At 53.1% G+C, this 20,771-nt stretch overlaps 4 protein-coding genes across 11 annotated transcripts in view; 3 read left to right on the top strand and 1 right to left on the bottom strand.

The window, feature by feature from the left end:
* Positions 1–3,789, bottom strand: part of LOC309449873 (E3 ubiquitin-protein ligase TRIM7-like) — a 43,179-nt gene extending 39,390 nt beyond the window's left edge. The window contains exon 1 of the mRNA XM_082072392.1: positions 3,060–3,789. The gene's annotated coding sequence lies outside the window, so the exon portion shown is untranslated. The remainder of the gene's footprint in view (positions 1–3,059) is intronic.
* Positions 1–11,701, top strand: part of LOC309449871 (butyrophilin subfamily 3 member A2-like) — a 38,170-nt gene extending 26,469 nt beyond the window's left edge. Inside the window, exons 1-8 of one of the 6 annotated variants that reach the window (XM_082072387.1) lie at positions 5,706–5,865; positions 6,532–6,636; positions 7,378–7,725; positions 8,655–8,936; positions 9,388–9,492; positions 10,050–10,070; positions 10,697–10,717; positions 11,342–11,701. In XM_082072387.1, the coding sequence (XP_081928513.1) occupies positions 6,549–6,636; positions 7,378–7,725; positions 8,655–8,936; positions 9,388–9,492; positions 10,050–10,070; positions 10,697–10,717; positions 11,342–11,520 (1,044 nt within the window). In that variant the 5' untranslated portion in view covers positions 5,706–5,865; positions 6,532–6,548 and the 3' untranslated portion in view covers positions 11,521–11,701. Of the gene's footprint in view, positions 1–5,680; positions 5,866–6,070; positions 6,158–6,525; positions 6,637–7,377; positions 7,726–8,654; positions 8,937–9,387; positions 9,493–10,049; positions 10,663–10,696; positions 10,718–11,341 lie in introns of those variants that run through there. The other 5 variants (XM_082072386.1, XM_082072389.1, XM_082072384.1 and 2 more) reach the window with 5 other exon arrangements.
* Positions 1–13,628, top strand: part of BTN1A1 (butyrophilin subfamily 1 member A1) — a 49,931-nt gene extending 36,303 nt beyond the window's left edge. For both annotated transcript variants that reach the window (XM_082072373.1, XM_082072377.1), the window contains 2 exons: positions 11,841–11,873; positions 12,715–13,628. In XM_082072373.1, the coding sequence (XP_081928499.1) occupies positions 11,841–11,873; positions 12,715–13,232 (551 nt within the window). In that variant the 3' untranslated portion in view covers positions 13,233–13,628. The remainder of the gene's footprint in view (positions 1–11,840; positions 11,874–12,714) is intronic.
* Positions 13,629–16,151: 2,523 nt separating this feature from the next.
* Positions 16,152–19,831, top strand: GP1BA (glycoprotein Ib platelet subunit alpha). Of its 2 annotated transcripts, none has more exons than XM_082072160.1 (2): positions 16,152–16,251; positions 17,347–19,831. In XM_082072160.1, the coding sequence occupies exon 2, from the start codon at positions 17,350–17,352 to the stop codon at positions 19,465–19,467; it is 2,118 nt and encodes a 705-aa protein (XP_081928286.1). In that variant the 5' UTR covers positions 16,152–16,251; positions 17,347–17,349; the 3' UTR covers positions 19,468–19,831. The 2 variants fall into 2 exon arrangements, with proteins under 2 accessions (XP_081928286.1, XP_081928285.1); XM_082072159.1 differs by lacking the exon at positions 16,152–16,251 and adding an exon at positions 16,635–16,766.
* The last annotated feature ends 940 nt before the right edge of the window (positions 19,832–20,771 follow it).

Genomic DNA, 20,771 nt, shown 5'->3' with positions numbered 1-20,771 from the left:
CTAATTTCCAGCTTCCAGTCCTGGTTCAGTCTTCTGCGTGTCATATCAAGTGCTGCCAGAAGATGCCAGGATGAGAGTGAAGCCACATGGAGGCTGCGAGAACAACCCTAGACTAAGATCTCTGTTGTTTCTCCAGGCACCATGATTTGACCCCCGGAGCGGGCGCTGAACGCCAAGAGACACAGAGCGCTGGGTTGGCAAAGTCGGTTCAAGAGCCAAAGAGTCCATTTTCTCGAGGCTTCGTGGCACCGAGAAAGGCGGAAGGTGAAGCAAGTACACAGAGGATCCACCAGAACGGGAGCCCACGGGACTCCGCAGCGCCTCCCCCTCAGCGCTGCGGCAGGAAGAGAAGGCACTCTGCCACTGAGGAGGGGGAGAAGCTGGGCGGGAGCCACCCAGACTGTCCGCCTCCCAAGCGCAGGCGCACCGGCCCCGTGGAAACACAGAAGCACGCTCCCCATCAGCTGCGGCATGGGAGAGGGATCCTGCGCCGCTCCTCCCACAGGGCCAGAAACAGCTCTGGTTATGGCAGAAGCTCCATTTGGGAAGGGCTGTACAGCTCGAGCGGCCACCGAGCAGACTGGCATCCCGGGTCGCGAGGGGAGCAGCAGCCTGGGAAATACTCGCTTGAAAAACAAGGCGCGCTCCCCCCAGTGCCTGTTCACCCAGCGGCTGCAAACAAAAAACCGCCGTGCAGAAAAAGAAAACAGACCTGTGCAGAGGACGATGAAAATGCGCCCGAAATAAAGCGGCGAAGGTTAGAGTGAGCCTTCTGGCGATCCAGCCTTGAAAGGGAAATGCCAGAGCGGGAAGAAGATCAAGAAATCCAAAGCGAGCTCGGGAGAGGAGGACTGCAAAGGAGGCCGCGTTTACAGCCTCACCTGGCAATGTTGCCAACCTCTCTGCCAGGTGTTCCAGGTGCACGGCTTATGGACAGAAGCGTTCAGTACTCGTGGCTGAAATTACCATCGACACTGGCCACTGACCATCAGAGGCCACAGACAAACATTCTCAAGAGGATGCTGACAGCTGAACTTATGTGTGTTTGCAACAATAAAATTGCTCTCATAGCCAAACCCAGTCCTAAGTGGTGCCATCTGGCCCCAGGCCCAGGGCCTCTGTCCCCCCTCCCTCCCCTCCCCCTCGGCCACCCCCATGTTCTAGAGCCCCCGTCTCCAGGGCAGCCGCCCGCTCACACAGTCAGTATCCCGGGCCGTGCCACCAGACGGCAGCCACGTGCCACCCGGCTTCTGTACGAATGAGTTCCAGGAGAAGACTGCTCATTGACAGGAATTCAACCCGTTAGAGCAGAAATCTCAGCAGAGCACTGCCAGCAGCTGCCCTGGTGCTCCAGCACGCTCTAACTGCAAATACTTCATTGCCAGCTGCAGCAACACAGAACTCTGGGGAAAAGCAACTCACGGTGCCCCCGCGGCGGTGGCCGTGCCAGAGCTGTAGGGCTGTGCCCGTTGCCCCTGGACGTGCCGGTAGCCGAGGATGGAGCTCGGCAGCACCGGAGGGCTGGGGCCACCGCTGTGCCCTGATGGCCACAGGGACTCGTGCACTGTATGTGGAACACCCCGGGATCGAAGCAGCAGCCGCACGGTGCTCTCTGCACTCCCCCTGTGTGGGGGAGAGGGAGCCGTGCTGGGCCGGGGGGACCCTCCATGGGCACCCCCCAAGCCGGCCCCCATCACCATTCCAAAATCACCATTCCTAAATCAGTGGCATGACATTAGATTTGTTGTTGTGAATTATTCTTCCAAAGATGTTAAATGGAGACCATGAAGGGACAATGGATGGGAAACAGGGATCCAGACAAAATGAAATCTTCATCTTGAAAACTCTTTCCTAGGCTGAAGATGCTCATGCTGTGGCCAAGAAGCAGCTGGAGAAGGAAACTCTGATGCGCGTGGACCTGGAGAATCAGTGCTAGAGCTTGCAGGAAGATCTGGAGTTCAGGAAGAATGTGTTTGAGGAGGTATTGCCAACCTAGTAATCTTGTCATAGTCTGAAGCTTATGGACCTTTTATTCAGACTGACTATAAGCAATTACCGACTAGTTCAGGTGGGGAAAATCAGTGTTATCCTTGCTGTAAATGTAATAAAATAGTTAAAGGTTTTGAGAAGAGCTACATGGTGGTGGAACTGTCATGAGAGCCAAGTGGTGGTGTTCCATGTGCATTTGATCTGGGTTTCTCCTTCTCATCCTGCACATTTTCATCACTTTCTCAGGGCTGGATGGAAAAAGCAAGGGCTTGTATTAAAACAACTGTCGCTTTGTCAGGGAATTAGAGGAGATGTTGCAGCTTGTCCTTTGTTTCCCCATGGGAAATTCCTGCAACTTTTTACACCAGTCACACACTTTGTATGTAAAGCACCAAGCAAAGTCAGGCTGATGATGGAAAATCAAATTCAAACTTTGGCATATGGGTCTCTTCCTGAGCCATTATAAAAAGGGGCTGCAAGCAGTAATAAACTCCTTTAAAAGTGAATTCTGCCTTTTATTCTCCTCCCTTGTTTCTCCTCCTTTCATCCTTTCCCTCTCTTTCCGTGTCTCCAGGTTCTGCTCCAGTGAAGATGACGCTCTCCAGTTTCCACTCCTCCTTCTCTCTTCTGGTTTTTATAGTTTAAGGTTTAGTTTTCCAAGTTCACGAGCTGCACTCAGGTAGGCGTCCCTCTGGTTTTGCTGATCCCTGGGGTGTTGCACCCTGGGGGGTGCATTTGTCAGGCTCCGTGTTTGGTGCATCCAGTGTTTTCTGCACCCTGCAGCTTTCTTTTTCTCAAAGGAGAAGAAAGCACGATTTATCTAGAAAAAATGTGTCTAGAAATCTATTTTTACTTTAAAAAATCCCCCACAATATATGCAGAAAATAGATCATCAATCACAGACAAGTGCAAAATTGCCAAAATAGAGGTTTTTTTTTTTTTAATTTGATATTTTGTCCCTTTGTGGAGTACAGTCAGGAGGTGATTTTCACCCTTGATGGGATTCAGACCTGGGATGCGCTTGTATAAAACAGAAATGAGCTATTTCCCATTGCTGCTTGTGCAGTGACCCTGCTGAAAGTGGAAATTACAACACTCAGAGGCTGCCTGAAGATGATGAAAAGCAGAAGGAATGATGGCAGAGTCACAGTGTTCAGGCACTTTTCAGACAGTCAGCACTAACTTGTGAGCTGACTCCAGGAAAGGAGGTTTTGGATGGTGTGGAGGTGTCCAGTCTGCTCCCCACTGCCCTCAGCTCATCGGCTCCTGGCTGGACGGGGCTTGCACAGCATTTCCAGCTGGTTTGAGGGAGCAGATCAAAGCCCAGAGGGGCTGGATGGTCTGGAGAGCAGAGCTGGAGTCCAGCACCTTCTCCTCTCTGGGGAACCACACTGTGGGAGCTTCCACCTCCCCTCGCCCTGGCGACTCCCTCTCATCTCCTGAAACTGCCACAGGTGCGTGACCTCATCCTACACTCGATTTTTGGAGATCCCTCCCAACGTTCCTGCAGTGCCCTCGTCCTGTTTGCACCACGGGATCTGCCACATCTCCCGCTTCGTCCAGCTGTGGGTGGGTGATAAGAGCCTGCGGCACCGCTGGGTGCTCAGAGCCCTCCTGGGTCAGCGGCACCATGAGACCTCCAGCGCGGTGGGATGTCACCTGGGGACACCAGCCCCAGGGCACGGGCCATGCTCTGGGTGTCCAGGCCACATACGGTGACAAGGGAAGGTGTCGGGCTCCTTTCAGCTGCTGCTCGCCCAGATTTGTCAGGCTGCCCGTGGGCTTCAGGGTGATGTTCACAGGGCATGTGTTGCTTTGATTGCTTAACTGGTGAACAGGGGACAGCAGGTGCTGGGCTTTGCAGCCCAGCTCTCTCTTCTCCAGGCAGCTTTTCATGTGCCCAGGGGTGATGGCCTCACCTGTCACTGTAGGGGCCTTGGTAGGTGACACCTGCTCTGCTCTGTCACTTCACTCTGAAAGGCACTGGAAGAGCACAAAATGAAGTGCAGTGCAAGGGAACTTGCTGCTGGGTGGTTCTGCTGCCTGGTGCTGGGGACCTGGAGCCTGGGAGCACAGGACTGGGTTAGTGCTAGAATTAGGTTATGATTGGAATCCATCTTAAGCCTGTCTTTTCAACCAAAATGATTCTATTATTCTATGGCTGGGGACAGACCGGCTCGGCAGGAACTGTTCAGTCAGGGTCCACTCTCACATGGTGGCATCGCACGGCACAGTGGGGGCTGCTGAACACCCCGTCTGCAGGGTCAACCAGTGACAAACATGTACCCCCCATCCCCACAGTCGCAGCGTGCAGCTGCACCCACATGTAGGACCCCTCCACCCCCCGGCACCAGCAGCCGTGTCCCCTGGTCCTGCATGATGGCAGAGGCAGGAGGTCACTGGTTCCAGCACATGTGGAACTCTCTGGCTTCACGTGCACATTTGCAGATGCCTGTAGCAGTGGCACGGCCCCTGTGTCTGCCTGGTGCCCCTGCCCGGAACCCGGGCCCTCTGACCCCCGCATGGGTCCCCCACTCCCAGACGGTCCAGCCTGATGCTCACTGCAAAAACACAACGCTCACACCCCATCCACAGGCACCGCACAGCCATGCACACCCCAGGCCCTCTCCCACTTGGCCCTGGGGACTCTGAATCCCCAGCCAGCCAAGTGCACTGAACAGCTCTGTTTCACCCAGGACCAGGCCCTTTTATACCAATTTTTACCTGTTCCCCTCCTTGTCCTCCCTGATTTGCTTCCCCTGCACAAACCTTTAACTGTTCTCATACTTCCACTGAACCCCCAGTATCTGGGACCCCCAGCTTTGCATCCTGATTATTGCAAAAGCCAGGCTGGCCCTCCCTGAAGTGCTGCCCACAGGTTTGTGAGAGCCCACTGATTAGCACAAGTGATGAGGTTGGTTTATTATCCTTATCTCTGCTACCAGTTGTTGGCCAAATCTGTGTCCCTGAATGCTTCACTGATTGCCTCCCTCTTCCTTGTTGTCCCTTTTGACAAGGTCCCAGGCCAGGTCCCTTTACCCCAGCCGATGCTCTCAGCTCCTGCCTGCCCCGCGCTCCCGGCTGGAGGCAGGAGGGTGCAGGACCCCCAAGGGCTGACAACCTGGGGGAGCTGCCTTGGTGACACAGCCCAGGGCAGCAGCTTTCCCTCATCAAACCATCGACTATGGCCTCGCCTCTTGGCTGAGGAGAGGGAATTGCTTTTAATTTAGCTGGACTACGATCCCACACCCGCTCTGTCTCAGGGTGCGAATCCTGGCCCCGTGACATCCCTCAGTCCTGAGTTACCTCCCTCAATCCCAGCTCTGCCACCTCCTTCCCACTGCTGACCGTGGGCTTCTCCCAGGGATGAGCAAATGCTGCCCATATCCATGTCCTCCCCAGGCCAATATCCATCCCCTCCTCAGTCCGATATCCATCCCCTCCCAAGCCCAATATCCGTTCTCTTGTCACTCCCATATCCATCCCCTCCCCAGTCCAATATCCATCTCCTCCCCAGTCCAATATCCATCCCCTCCCCAGTCCAACATCCAGCCCCTCCCCAGTCCGTGCAGCCCCGGGCAGAGGCTGCTGCACCATCCGCAGCTGCACCAGCTGCTTGCGGCAGGGACGTGCAGGTGGACGCTGCCACAAGAACAGTTCTGGAGCAAAAGCATTGCCCCAAACCCTCCAGATCACTCTGTGGCTTTCATTTTTGAGTGGAGGCAGCTCAGATGGAAAGGAGTGAGAGACTGCGACACAGAGGGACGTTTTTGTTTGGTTTTCAGGCAGCGGAATGCGCAGCTCAGATGGGTGAACCCCGGACACTCCGGTGACAGCCGAGCAGCTCCTGCCCATGAGAGATCTCGGATCCTCCAGGTAAGGGGCATCTCTTGCAAAGCTGCAGATTGAAATTGCTTTCTGCCATCTGCCAAAATTCATTGTGGTTTTCACTGCTCGTTAACAAATGTGAAACTAAGTCAGCGAGTGATAAGAGGTTACAGTGGGTTCAGAGCAGGGCCAGGTCCCATCCTGGCTGGTTGTTGAATTAACGTTCTGCTTATTTTGCTTTCCCTGGTCTGAGACATCCGTGCGGTGGCAGGGGATGTGCTACCGAGTCCTGAATTTGTCCCAGAGGACGAGTGTGCGGCAACAGCTCCACGTGCATTTGGTCTGGGCTTCCCCTTCTCATCCTGCACGTTTCCATCACTTTCTCAAGTCTGGATAATATAAGCAAGGGCTCATATTAAGACAACTGTCGCTTTGTCAGGCAAGTAGAGGAGATGTTGCAGCTCATCCTTTTTTCCCCATGGGAAATTCCTGCAACTTTTTATCCCAGCTGGATACTTTGTATGTAAAGCAGCAAGCAAAGTCAGGCTGATGACAGAAAATCAAATTCAACCTTCGGCATCTGAGCCTCTTCCTGAGCCATTATAAAAAGGGGCTGCAAGCAGTAATAAGCCCCTTTAAAAGTTAATTCTGCCTTTTATTCTCCTCCCTTGTTTCTCCTCCTTTCATCCCTTCCCTCTCTTTCCGTGTCTCCAGGTTGTGCTCCAGTGAAGATGACGCTCTCCAGTTTCCACTCCTGCTTCTCTCTGCTGGTTTTTATAGTTTATGGTTTAGTTTTCCAAGTCCACGAGCTGCACTCAGGTAGGCGTCCCTCTGGTTTTGCTGATCCCTGGGGTGTTGCTTCCAGTCTCAGTATCTTCCTGGCTACCGACGTAAAAGAAAAAGCCTTGAACAAAATCTGTTTTAAAAAATATTCTGGGCTCTTTTTCTGTCAGATTGCTGACCTGAAGCCGCCCTGGCAAAAGGATGCAACACAACTGTTGTCTTGAAAGTTGATTTGCTTTTGTTTTTCTTCAATCAGAAATACATTCTCTGTGTGTTGAGTGTCCAGCTTATTAATAAGCCTTTTCTTTTTAAATTTCCAAAGATGCCCAGAGCACCTGATACATTTTTCATTTCTGTTGTAATAGGTGCAAATAGCTGAGAATATTTGAGTTTTACCTGTACACAAATTCTCTCCTTTCTCCAACCACCCAGCCAGAAACCTTCCAGTCACTTCTTTCCTTCTTCATCCTGCTTTCTCCCCACCCTGACCAGCCCAGGGGGCACTTGTCCCCTTGAGAACAAATTCTCTTAAAAGAGATCTTCTTTAAAAAGATCTGAAGAACTTTGGTGGTATCGCAGGACAGGGAATCATGTTCTGCACAGCCGGGGTCCCTCTCCCAGCCCCTCAGTGGCTCATCCCCCAGCACAGTGACACTCCAACACAGTGACACGGCACGTGGCACACGAACCCTCTGGAGCAGCAGCCGCTGTTTTTCTGGCCTCGGTCACCACTGCGAACTCACGGTTATTTCTTCTTCCTTTGGGGTTTTCTCCCAGCTCCGCTCAAAGTGATGGGACCCCCCGGCCCCGTCACCGTGGCCGTGGGCGAGGACGCGGTGCTGCCCTGCCGCTTCTCCCCCGCGCAGAGCTCGCAAGACATGGAGGTGACCTGGTATCGGGAGCAGCTCGAGCGCTTTGTGCATCGCTACAAGGGGGGCCGGGACCAAAGCAGGAACCAGATGCAGGAATATATGGGACGCACAGAGCTGTGGAAGGATGGACTCGCCAAGGGCAACGTGAACTTGACAATTTTCAATGTCCAACTGTCTGACAGAGGGAATTACACCTGCTTTCTTGTCAATGGCTCAGACTATGACCAGGCTGTGGTGGAGCTGAAGGTGACAGGTTTGTAGTCTGTGCTCCTGGTGCCTCTAAGTTACTTGCTCATAGCCAGCGCTCTTCTTCCCTGTCCTCCCCAGCAGCAATTACTGGTGGGTGCTTAGGAAGCAGAATTTAATGAAGGTCTATGTTTGAAGGTACCAAGAATGTCTCATAGAAGTAAAATTGCTAATTAAGTGACATTGTTTTCCTCATATAAATGGGTGTAAGAAAAAATTTGTCATTGAGTAATATAGTAAGAATGTCCTGGTTTGTGCTATTATATTTTAGTATCCAAGACCACAGATTATTTTGATGCAGTAGCAGCCTCTAGAGCAGATCTTTGAGTTATGTGAAAAACACTGCAAGAGTCATAGAATCATAGAAAGTTTTGGGCTGGGACTTCCACAGCTCCCCAGTGCCCCCCCTGCCATGACAGGGACATCTTCACCAGCTCAGGGTGCTCAGAGCCCCGTCCAGCCTGGCCTGGGGTGTCTCCAGGGATGGTTCATCCACCACCTCTCTGGCCAACCTGGGCCAGGCTCTCACCACCCTCAGGGCAAAAATTCCTTCCCCATGTCCAGCCTGAATCTCCCTCCTTTAGTTTAAAACCATCACCCTTTGTCCTATCACCACAGACCCTACTCAACAGTTTGTCCCCATCTTTCTTATCATCCACTTTTAAGCACTGAAATGCCATAATAAGGTCTCCCTGGAGCTTCTCTTCTCCAGCTGAACACCCCAACTCTCAGCCTGTCCCACAGCAGAGCTGTTCCAGCCTCGGGTCATTCCTGTGGCTCCTCTGGCTCCTCTCCAGCAGGTCCATGCCCTGTTGAAATTAAATGTCCTGACCCCAGATGATGATTTGTCAGTGTCCATGTCCATCCCTTGCCAGGCAGAGGGACAGCCAGGCCACCCCGTTCCCATGGGGTCACTGGGTGTCTGTGTCCCCGCAGCCAGCGGCTCTGTCCCGCTCGTCGCGCTGGAGCGGTACCAGGACGGGGGGATCCGGGTGTCCTGTCGCTCGGCCGGCTGGTACCCGCGGCCCCAGGTGCTGTGGCGAGATCCCCACGGGCAGCATCTCCCATCCCTCTCGGAAAGCGCCACCCAGGACCAGAGCAGCCTCTTTGCGGTGGAAAGCAGCATCATCCTCACCAGGGGCACGAAGCAGAACGTCTCCTGCTGGGTCCGACACATCCTGGATGGCCAAGAACGGGGATCAGAGTTTTACATCTCAGGTGAGGGGGGTCGTGGGTATCGCCCCCTTATCGCTGCCCATGGGGCTGCACTGGGGACGTGACACTGGCAGAAAATCTCGGGTGCATTTGTCAGGCTCCGTGTTTGGTGCACCCAGTGTTTTCTGCACCCCGCAGCTTTCTTTTTCTCACAGGAGAAGAAAACATGATTTAATTAGAAATAATTTGTCTAGAAATCTATTTTTGCTTTAAAAAAATCCCCCACAATGTATGCAGACAAAACATCATCAATCATAGACATGTGCAAAATTTTCCAAATAGAGGGGTTTTTTTGTAATTTGATATTTTGTCACTCTGAGGAGTATAGTCAGGAGGTGATTCTCACCCTTGATGGGATTCAGACCTGGGATGCGCTTGTATAACACAGAAATGAGCTATTTCCCATTGCTGCTTGTGCAGTGACCAAAAACCTTTTGTGGATTTTATTTTTCAGATCCCTTTTTCCATAATGCCCATCCTTTGACAATTGCTCTGGGCATCGTCTCGGTTGCTGTGCTCGTTCTCCTTATTTTCGCTGTTTATCTATTTAAAATTAAAGGTACTGTCCTGGTGCGGTGTTTGGGGAGGGAGACTGGTCCTGTTTGGCCACCTCTGGCTTTGGTGGACGGGTGGGTTTGGGAAATGTCAGCATGGTCCCAGAGTCTTGTCTCGGTGTCTGGGACACTCGTGTGGTACCAGGGTCTTAAAGACTCAGGGATTTGCTTTCTGGCAAGAAAATAAAGGTTGTTTTTCCAAGAAGAAGATAGCAAAGAAGGATGTGGATATTAAAGCAGCATGAGGGGGACTATGTCCTGCCCAGGGTGAATTCTTCTTACAGAAATGGAGCAATGATTTGCCAGACCCTGCAAAAGAAACCCCCAAACCTTGCACTTTGAGGGCCTGACAGGGCTCGTCCACTTGTGAAAGACAAATAATACAGAGGAATAAAGGACACTGAAATCCTCGATTTCTTAGCAGAAGGAGCTGGCCGGTGGGTCGCTCAGGCACCGCAGCACTGCCAGACCCCCGTGGCTGTAACTCCTTCTGTGGCTTGACCAGGGCTCTTTGGATGGGATGATCTTCTCAATTATTTACGTTTCTTTCTTTCCTTCACAGGAAAGCGTGAGAAACAAATAGGTAAGCTTTACCTTTTATTTCCTAGAGATTGGCGAATTCCCTCAAATGGGAGAATTCATGTGGATGTGGGGGAGGGAAAATGTTTGGTTACTGTCTATAGAAAATTGTTAACTCAGTGTATGAAATTATGCAATGGTGGTGTCATTTTAAGGAAAATCATTGCTGAACCAAAAAAAGCATGGACAGCCGTTGTACCAACAGTGAATTTTGCTTTTCAAAGGGCTCTCAAGGTTCTTCCCAAAGCTGGTAGAAGCTCTGGGGAAGCACATGTCATTTGGCAAGGGCCTCAGCTGTGTCTCAGCACTAAGGAAACCTCTCCCAAAACCCCGGGCAGGATGGTCCCGTAGCCCTGAAGGAGAAGTGCAACCCCGTGCTCCTCCCTGGTCCGTGCAAACCTGCCCCTTCCCCGCTGCCCTGGAGCTGCAGCCCTGGCTGGACTCTGCCCCAGGTGGCTCCGGGGAGGTGGCCAAGAGCTCCAAGAGTCGTGAGCAGAAAGACCTTGGGGAGCTCCTGGGCTGCAGCTTTTCCATCAGGAGCGATTTCAGCCTCCTCCCCACCCCAACAAGTGTATCGGTGAAAAGGAACAGGCTTTGGTGGTGATGCTCTGTTCTGCTTTTGTTTTTCAGCGATGCGAGACGCAGCGCTGCGTAAGTCCCGCTCCCCGTCTTCCCGGGGAAATCCTCTCTGAAAACTTTCAGACTTTATTATTCATCCTCTCACTCTGTCCAAACGTTCTTCTTTCAGTAGACACTTTACTTCTCCCTCCCTGACACCCTAATCATGTGAAAATTTACCCTGAAAAGTCATTAGGGATTTTTCCCTGACTGGCTGTCATTGCTTTTAACATTCACATCTTTTTAATGTAGTGAAATAGAACTGAAAACATTATTGTTGTCCAGGATTTACAGAAAGCTAGGCTGTTGAGAATTCTATTATAAGAATGTAGATTGTTTGCTTACCAAGAAGTAATAATAATAATAATAATAATAATAATAATAATAAGTAGAGAACATATTAGTTTTCTTGCAGCTCATAGAATTGCCAAGAAAGGTCTTTGGCTATTAAAAGTGAGCTCTTGCTAAACTGGTACCAATGCAGGTGGAAGGGGGAAATAAATACAGGCCCAGCTCACTCAGGAATCATGAGCATCCTTGTGAGCAGGGTGTAAATCAGCACATCTGCCCCTTTGTCACAGCCTCTGCTCCCCTGGGTGGGGGGATCCTGGGGAAGGGGATTGCAAAGAGTAACTTGTGTTTCTCTCTGTTGCTCAGGGGACCGTGATGCAGAAATCGGTGAGTCTCCTATTCCTTACAAAGGATGTTTCACAGAGTCTGTAGAGGGTGGTGGGCTTTTGTGTTTCCTTTTCACTGTGAAAGTGCAAAGTGAACCAAAAAGTGGTTGGCGGGGAAAGGAGAGAGTGAATTTGAGTCAGACAACTAAAGGTGACTGAGGATGGTGTGTGGGGTTGCGATGGGTGAGCGCCGCGGTGGCACGGGCAGGGCGAGCGCCCTGTGCATCCTCCCTGCTGGCACCGGGATTTGGTGGAGGCGCTGAGTGACGGGTCCCCTTGTAGGCGAGGGACCTCCCAGAGACCTTTTCCTGCCCCAGGTCTGAGCAGCTCAACCTGCACCAGCACCTGCAGAGCTCTGAAAATGTGCAACTGCACTGGCCTTTCATTATTCTGAGCTAATCCAGCGCAACTGTGTTCAGATTATCTCTCAAATGTGATTTTTTTTTTTATTTGTTTTTATTCTTTTTTTTTTTTTTAAGCATGGAGAAGATACGCAGTGCCCATGAAAAAAGGTAAAGTTTGGTCTTTTGGGAGTGCTGAAGCATCCTTCCTGCTTTAATCTCCCTCTGCTATTTCCTCTGCCCCACGATGCTGGTGGGACCAGGGATGCTTCTGCCAGGCGTCACTGTCCAGGAGGGCGGGTAACACTCAGAGCTCTTGTTTGTTTGGTGAATGTCCCAGTTTCAGACCGGTCTGGAGAGTCCTGGTCCTCAGTGCACAGAGCTGGTCACACTTCAGACATGGGGGCTTCTTCAGTCTGGTGGAGCTGGGTCTCTTGAGCTTGGAGAGGAGACTGCCATTAATGTTTATAGATATGTAAAGGGTGAGTGTCAGGAGGATGGAGCCAGGCTCTTCTGGGTGACAGCCAGTGACAGGACAAGGGGCAATGGGTGCAAACTGGAACACAGGAGGTTCCACTGAAATATGAGAAGAAACTTGTTGGGGGTGAGGGTGGCAGAGCCTGGCCCAGGCTGCCCAGGGGGGTTGTGGAGTCTCCTTCTGTGCAGACATTCCAACCCGCCTGGACACCTTCCTGTGTAACCTCATCTGGGTGTTCCTGCTCCATGGGGGGATTGCACTGGATGAGCTTTCCAGGTCCCTTCCAACCCCTGACATGCTGGGATTCTGCATGATTCACTCTGGAGCTCTGCTGGTCTCCTCTTCCCTCTCTGCTCAATGTCATCTCACTGCTTCGTTTTCTGCTCCTTGCACTAACATTGTCACCTTGTGCAGCTTCCCATGCCACAGTCTGCCAGCTATCGCTTGCACTCTTTCTCTTCCTTGTGCAGCCCCAGCAAAGCTCTTTCCTGGGGTGAGCTCTGCCCTGATGTGTTGACTCCATCTCTCCTGCAGTGAACGTGGTTCTGGATTCAGACACAGCCCACTGCTCCCTTGTCCTGTTTGATGGCTGCAAAAGTGTGAGACGAGAAGAGAAGGCGCAGGACATCCCTGACAACCCCAAGAGATTTAGACCATGGCGCAGTGTGTTGGGTCGTGAAGGCTTCACCTCAGGGAGATGCTACTGGGAGGTGGAGGTGTTGGATGGAGGAGGATGGACTGTGGGGGTGTGTAGAGAAGATGTGAAAAGGAAGGGCGAGATTATATTGAAACCAGAGGAGGGTTTCTGGGTAGTGGGTCAGTGGGAAGGGCACTTCCAGGCTCTCACATCTCCTCATCGCACTTTCCTTTCTGCAATCTGGGCTCCCAAGCGGATCCGTGTCTCACTGTGTTATGAAGAGGGGCAAGTGTCATTTTTTAGTGTTGATGAGAACATTCCCATCTTCACATTTCAAGAGACATCATTTGAGGGGAAACCAGTCTACCCTTGGTTCTGGCTCGGTTCTGGGACCTGGCTCAAAGTTTGGCCTTGATGAAGGGGAGGGAGCAAGAGAAGGTTTCCCAGGGGACCTCAGCCGTTCACACTCACAGCAGGGTTTACGTTGGAAGGAAGTGGTGGAGGTTTCTGTTGCAGCCACCTGCTCCCAGCAGGGCTGCCCTCAAGTGCCTGAGGTGTCTTTGAAGCTCGTTCAGCTGAGTTGTGTAGGATGTCCAAGGGTGGAGATCTCGTTATGTCTCTGGACCTTGGCTGGTGCTGCACTTCTCTCAAGGGGAAGAATTAGCCCTTTGTGTTTGAACAGAGTTTCCCCAGTTGCAGCTCCTGACCGTCGCCTTTCATCCCCGCTCTCTACCAGTTGAACACACTCTCACTGAACACACTCCCGCAGCAGGGATCGCTTTTGAATGTACAGAATAAAGTTACTGCAGTGGGATTTGTCTGTGTGTCAGCACCAAATGTCTGTGTCCAAGGTGTTGCCTCCACCTCCTTTTAACCTGTGAGGGGTGTCAGGGACTTTTGAGAAAATGGTTCACTGCATCCTACAGGAGACAATGAAGGCATCTATGTCAGTGGGTCTGTGCATGGCTGTGAGTGTCCCCAGCACAAGCCCAGGTGACGAGCTCACCTGTGACCTGGAGACACCTGACACTGGGAAGTGGATGCCCCCTTACAACTCTGAGTAGGCTGGAGCAGACTCAGAATGTCCTATGTGGGCTGAAATGAAGCTGGAGAAACCACAATTTTGCATGGAGAAAGGCATCTAATCTTGAGGCAACTTCAGATTACTTTGCTGTAGTGGAAACTTCCTCCTGCAAGGGGGCATCACAAGTATGTTCTTCCTCTGAGGCCAGACACGCTTTTGGAGCAGATCCTCCATTCAACTGATGTCCCACAAGCAAGGACCTTCCCAAGGGAAGGCTTTACCATCACTGCTGGGTTCATGGACTTCTCAGAAGGGAAAGAGAATACACTTGCATTTTAGCCAGGGTAGGTCTGTTCATGCTCAGCTCAGGGCAGCTCCCACCATGGAGGAGCCCACAGGGAACAGCTCAGAGATGCCATTAGGGCATCTGCTTTTCTCTCCAGGCTTGCCCAGCTCCCAGGAGTGATGCTCCCAGAGCTGGTGGCCATGTCTCAGCTCTGTTCCTTGCCGTGCAGAAGCCCATGTGGTGCAGCAGATGCTGAATCAGCTGTGGAGACTGCAGCAGTTGGGGGGCTTGTGGAGGACCCAGTGCCAGAGTGCTGCAAACCCCTGTGACCAGTGTCACAGGTGTGCAGGGACAGGCAGCATGGGGATGGCCCCTGCTGCCAGGGCTCTGGAGAGACACTTGTTAGACACTTGTGTCCTAAAGAAGGTGGGTGGGAAGATGAAGATACAGACCCCTCTTTCTGCACTGGAGAAGGAGCACTGTGCTCCTCAAGCAGGGGCCATGTGGTTGCATGTTTCTGTGACACTCAGGCACCATCACCTCATGAGTCCCATACAGTGTTGGTGAGGTGCTAAAGGAAGTGGGCAACAGCCTGGAATCACCTTGTTCCCTCCAAACACCCACTCAAAACCATCTGTGGATGAAATCAAGGTTGGGACAACAACCTAATAGGAGACCAACACCAAGGGTGTGGGAACAGGCTCTGAAGCAGGAGGGGAAGCTGATGGGCTGGATAAAAGGGTGAACCTAAGACAGAAATGAAAGATCGGACTGCAAATGTGGGGTAAAAGCATCATCGCTGGCAGGACAGCTGATATAACCCCCATCTCCCTCTTGCCTTCGCCTGAGGGAAGAAGGTTCAGCAAGGAGACACATTCCCTGCTCTTTTCCTTTCCCAGTCTGGATATCAAGGCCCCAGGATGTCTCCTGCCCTCCTAACCACTCATAACCAGCCATGGAAAGGCTGTGCCTGCAGACGACTCCCGGCCTGTGCACTCATTTCCTATGCTATAATGTGCCCCTTCCCCTTCAGCAAGGCTTGTTGCAGTGGACTGCTTGGCTCTTCTGCTCTTTCCCCTTCAAGGAGTGAAGCGGGTGGGGAGAAGGACCTTTTGAAGGTTCAAGATGTCCTTGTGCATTCATCCACCTGGAAAAGGGAGCCAAAGAGGCAGATACAATGATAAGGGCTGTGGGTTTGGAACGTGAGGCCGTGACATGGAAGAGCAGCAGGTTTTGATGTGGGGATGCTGTAGGTGTGGGAGAGGGTCAGAGTAGTGCTGTGGAAGAAGGGAAATCATAGGTGGGCTTGACTCCCAGGATCCTGTGAGCTCCTGCTTTTGCTGGAAATCGCTGATACAGAGCCAAAAACAGCCCCCCAAGTTCTGCCCCTGCTGCTGCCTTCAGTAAGAGGACCACAAGCTGAATTAAAACACCCCTGCAGCGAGTGGGCTGGGGTGAGAGAGGGGCTGGGAGAGGGCACGGCGAGACAGCTGACCCAATGGCCCAGAGGGACATTCCATACCATGTAGCGTCATGTTCAGCAATAAAACTCAGGGTGGGGGAGAAATTTTTCCGAGGTACCTTTGCTCAAGGACTGGCTGGGCATTGATCTGCTGGTGGGAGGTGGTGAATGAATACTTCTGTATAACTTTCTTTTTTTCCCCCTCTCTATTTCCTTCATTCATTAAACTGCCTTTATCTTGACCAACAAGGGCTTTTTTCTCATTTTTCCTTTTCCAGTTTTTCTCCCATCCTGCTATATGAGTTTAGGTGGGTACTTGCCTAATGGCTGGGGTTGACCCACCATAATCCACAGAGTGGAAACCCGGTAGAAAACCAGTATTTCCCCTCCACTGTAGCATTTCCCCTTCTGGGTGACCCTCCAGCCCCGCAGTGACCCCTGGACCGGGGACGTGGAGCCGGTTGGGCTGCGGGAACAGACAGCAGGAGGAACTGCAAAACCGAGCTGCTTCCTCTGCCCCTAATCTCCTTGCCTGGTCTGCGCTGCGGCTTCTCCCACAAATGTTACAGCTGCCTCACAGCTCTCCAGAAGAGCCATCCCTGTTTTTCCTGGCAAGAGAGAAATAAAGGATCCCTCGTCTAGTGCTCAAACAACTAATTGAGGTAATGTGTAGGAATAATTTTTTGCTGGTGCACCAGCTGGGTTGCAGTGCCTGGGTTGAGGTGCCTCAAGGACTGAAGCCCCAAGTGTGCTGAAGCTGCCTTGAAGCAAAGGAAAGGGCAGACACCTGTGCAAGGAACCCTTTTCCCAGGATGTAAAATGGTGAGGGTTGGGGGACGGGGGGATGTGAGAGCTCCTCCTGGGTGCGACCCTCCCTCCTTTGCTGGGCAGAAGCAAGAAATTACAGAGCTGGTCTCTGGTGGTGACTTTTCCGAAGAGAGCGTGGTGCGGCAGCATGGTTCAAGTGAGGGCTGTGCTGAAGGACAGGAGATGGCTTTGGCTGCTCAGGAAGCTGTGCGTGCTGATAGAGGGCCTGGCCAGCCCTGCCGCCATCACTGCCACCAGCACTGCCACCAGCACTGCCACCAGCACTGCCACCAGCACTGCCACCAGAGCAGTGCCAGGTCCTCGGGCAGGAGGGAGGCAAAGCAGAGAGCAAATGCTGGCGGGTCCACGGGTGAGTCCCAGGGAAGCGGCGACCCTTGGGGGCTGGGAACTCGGGGTAGGCACATCTGTGCATGGGAAGCTCTCTTCAGATGATTCATGCTCCTAGCTGGTGGACCTAAATCAAGCAGGGGGCTCAGCTTTGGGTAAGGGCATATTCAGGGAACCTGTTCCAGCACAAGGCTTCTCTGGGCCGGGGTGGATGTGGGTTTGCAGGGATACAAACACTGCAAACCCGCTGCTTTTGCAATGGTGAAGACGGCAATGCCACCCCAGCAGCAGAGGCATTGCCATGAGGAGACGTGTGAATCAGGTTCTCCCTCCCACAGAGGAGGACGAGGTGAGCAAAAGGGCAGAGATGGTGTCTCCTTGCTGAGCCTGCTGCCCTGCAAGGACGAGATGACGGGTGAGTGCTGGCAATGGGTGTGGGACTCATAGCTCCCACCCTCCCAGGGCAGAGCTGTGGGGCTCAGAGGGCTTCAGGGGTCTCACAGGGGATGCCAGCACTGTTGCAAATGGTACTTCCACGGGAAGAATGGTGACATGTAGGTGCATGCCTGCCTGTGCCCACGCGTCTCGGCTCTCCTCTGCAGGCCATGCGGGTCCCTGTCCTGCTCCTGCTCATCCCCCTGGTCCTGCTGCCCCCAGCCCATGCTGCTGCCCCTGGCCAGTCGTGCCCATCGGAGATGAACAAGGTCAAGGACCTCCTGGAGGTGAACTGCACAGGGCAGGCTCTCAGCACAGTGCCCACAGACCTTCCTGAGGACACAGGCATCCTGCTGCTCAACGCCAACAACCTTGTGTCCCTCTCCACCGCCGCCTTCCTGCCCCTCACCCAGCTGCAGGACCTCGACCTGTCTGACAACGGGCTGGCGGCTCTGTACACCGGGCCCCCGCTGACGTCCCTGCGGGAGCTGATCCTGTCCCACAACGCGCTGGGGGCCCTGCCCGCCCTGCAAGGCCTGCCCGCCCTCACCCGCCTGGCCGTGGCCCACAACAGCCTGGCCATGCTGGCCCCGGGGGCTTTTCGCATCGTGCCGCAGCTGCAGGACCTGGACCTGCGAGGGAACCAGCTGCGGACGCTGCCCCCGGAGGCCTTTGCGGGGCTGAGGAAGCTCAAGGACTTGGACCTCTCGGACAACCTCCTGGAGGAGCTCCCCAGGGAGCTGCTGCAAGATCTGCAAAGGCTGGAGACCCTCTGGCTGTCGGGAAACCACCTGCGGAACCTGCCCACCAACTTTTTTCCCGAGGGGCACCTCTTCGCTTACGTCTTCCTCACGGAGAACCCCTGGCACTGCGACTGTGACCTGCGCTACCTGCGGGACTGGATCAGGGAGAACGAGGGCAGCGTCTATCAGCCAGAGCGGGGCCTGGAGAAGACGAAGGTGGAACTTGCCCCTGAGAAGGTGCTGTGCCACAGCCCCCCCGAGCACCAGCGCAAGCCTGTTATCCGCTTCAAGCCCAGCTGCGGCAACGTGGGGTATGCGGATGAGGAAGAGTATGAATATGATGATGGGGAAGAAACTATGGAGAAAGCTGCTGCTGTCACCTCCCCACCACATCCACCCATGCCCACAGAGCACACTACCCTGCCCCATGTTGTTACCTGGCCTCCCCCCACCACTGCACGACCTCCCTCCACCCTTGCCCCAAGCACTTCACCTCCTACGCCTGCAAGCACCGGAGCTCCCAGTACCACCACTCCTGCACCACCCAGTCCCACCATCACATCCACACCAACCCCCAGCACTGCCACCATTCTCATCACCGCTCCCACCAGCACCCCACACAGACTTACCACCCTCGTCTCCGCCACCTCACCACCAACCACGGTGAGCACCAGACCTCCCAGCACCAGCAGCCATCCCCAAACCAGGCTTGCCACCAGCACTACCAACACTTACACCACCCTCATGGTGTCCACTGGAGCATTTTTCATCACCTCCATGGCAGCACCTTCTACTGCCACTCTAGAGACCTCTTCTGTTGTTGGATCTTCATCTCCTTCCCTGACATCGACTACGCTGGTGGTCTCCACCACTATGCCTTCCACTCATGCCCCAATGCCAACAGGTGCCCTGAACACCACCCAGCCTTCCCCTTCCCCTCCACCTGCACCTCTCCCCCTCTGCCCATGTTCCATCCCAGCACCAGTCTTACCTGTCCTGCGCTCATGGGCGGGTGCGGAGGGTCCGCAGGGCGGGCAGTGGGTGCTGAGGCACTGCTGCCTGTTGCACTGGGTGCTCTACCTGGCCTCCTTGGCTCTGCTGGGCCTGACCCTGCTGGCTCTGGTGGGCTGGCTGATTTGGATGTGTCTGGTGGGACGGGCCTCCTGGCACCAGTCCCTGCAGAGCCAGGAGGTGCGGAATCCGCTGCTGAGGTGGAAGGAGTCAGCAGGAAGCACCACGATGCATCTCAGCAGCTTCAAAAACCCCCTCCAGCACCGCAGGTTCTGTACCATCAAGGAAGTGGAGTTGTGCCCCGAGGTCATTACGTCCTACACTTACTGCACGATTAAAGACCTGGGGGTACGGCACAGTCCTCCTGCAGTTTCCTCCTTCTGCACCACGAAGGAGCTGTGGGTCCACCATAGTCCTCCAAAGGCTTCAGACACAAACCTCATCTCCCTCAGGACCCCTTCTGCTTATAGTCTGGACAGGGGTGTCGAGGCCATCGGTGATGTCAGAGTGAAATATGCTGGCAGCACCTTGTAAATGCTTCTGTAAATTCAAAGAAAGACGCAGAGGGTCGTGGCTCTGCTTCACATCACCGTGTTTTACAGCGGAAAGATCTGCTTGCCCAGGGGAAGCCATCCAGCTCCTTCCTCTAGTATTGCTCTCATGCACCCTGAGGTTTCTAGATCTGAAATCATTGTCAATACTTAGGCACTTGGCAGGGGGAGAAGAACAGATTGGTGATAGTTTGGGGCAGACATTGCCTGGTTTTGGGGTGAGTGTGGGAAAAAAGAGCTCACTTTGTACCCTGTGTCCAAACTGCTTCTGCCTGAATGATGCACGTAAAGATGCGCTTTGCTTCCAACTCTTTGCCCAATTACTAATCACAGAATAAATATTCTCTTTGCCTAAATGTCAAGTGAGTGCTAGTTTCTTTTAATTGGACCTCCCATAGTCCTGGCAGGGTACAGTGAATAACAAAGTTATCTTCAGGACTTGAAAGAGCGAAGACAGAGAGGAAAAGTCCACTTAAACCCAACTTCCAAACTTTTGCCCCGAATGTGTGATCCTTCCTTTTGGGATTGAATCACATGGGAAGAGCATCTCACTGCATGAGCCACTGTCACATAATAACTTCAGAGCATTGTAAGTGTCAATACCTCTGACATATCATGGGATGGCTGGAAATGGGAAAGGAGGGCGGGAGGTTTATTGTTTTCCACAGCTATCTGAAAGGAGGTTGTAGCATGGAGATTATTGGTCTCTTCTCTCAAAGAACAAGCACCAAGACAAGAGGAAACAGCCTCAAGTTGCACCAGGGGAGGTTGAGGTTGGATCTGGGAACAATTTCTTCCCCAAAGGGCTGTGGGGCATTGGAACAGGCTGCCCAGGGCAGTGCTGGAGTCACCACCCCTGGAGGGGTTTAAAAGGCGTTTAGATGAAGTTCTTAGGGACATGGGTCAGTGCCAGGGCTGGGGGGATGGTTGAACTTGATGATCTTGAGGGTGTCTTCCAATCAAGATGATTCTATGTGGCTCATAAGGGACAAGGACAAAATGCCCAGGGCTGGCTAAATTTTTGACTGCCCATACAGAAGGTACCCAAACATTTTGGGAACTGTGAGAAGGAGGTGTCATTGGTGGAGGTGAAACAGCAGGTCCCAGCACTGGCACAGAGATGCAGCAACTGGATCATGTGAATCACTTTTGCAGTTGCAAACACTGTTCCAGTTCTAACGGTCCCAAATGTACCGCGCAGCCCCTGCGGGTCAGCAGGCCTTCTGCCACAGTAATTATTTGGACCACAGAAGTGTTTGTGTGTGTGTCCTTAGCCAGCTGGGTGGA

Source organism: Streptopelia decaocto (assembly GCF_964273445.1).
Source record: "Streptopelia decaocto genome assembly, chromosome: 24".
In the NCBI taxonomy this organism is placed as follows: Eukaryota; Metazoa; Chordata; class Aves; order Columbiformes; family Columbidae; genus Streptopelia; species Streptopelia decaocto.
This window is presented reverse-complemented; position numbering and strand designations above follow the sequence as displayed.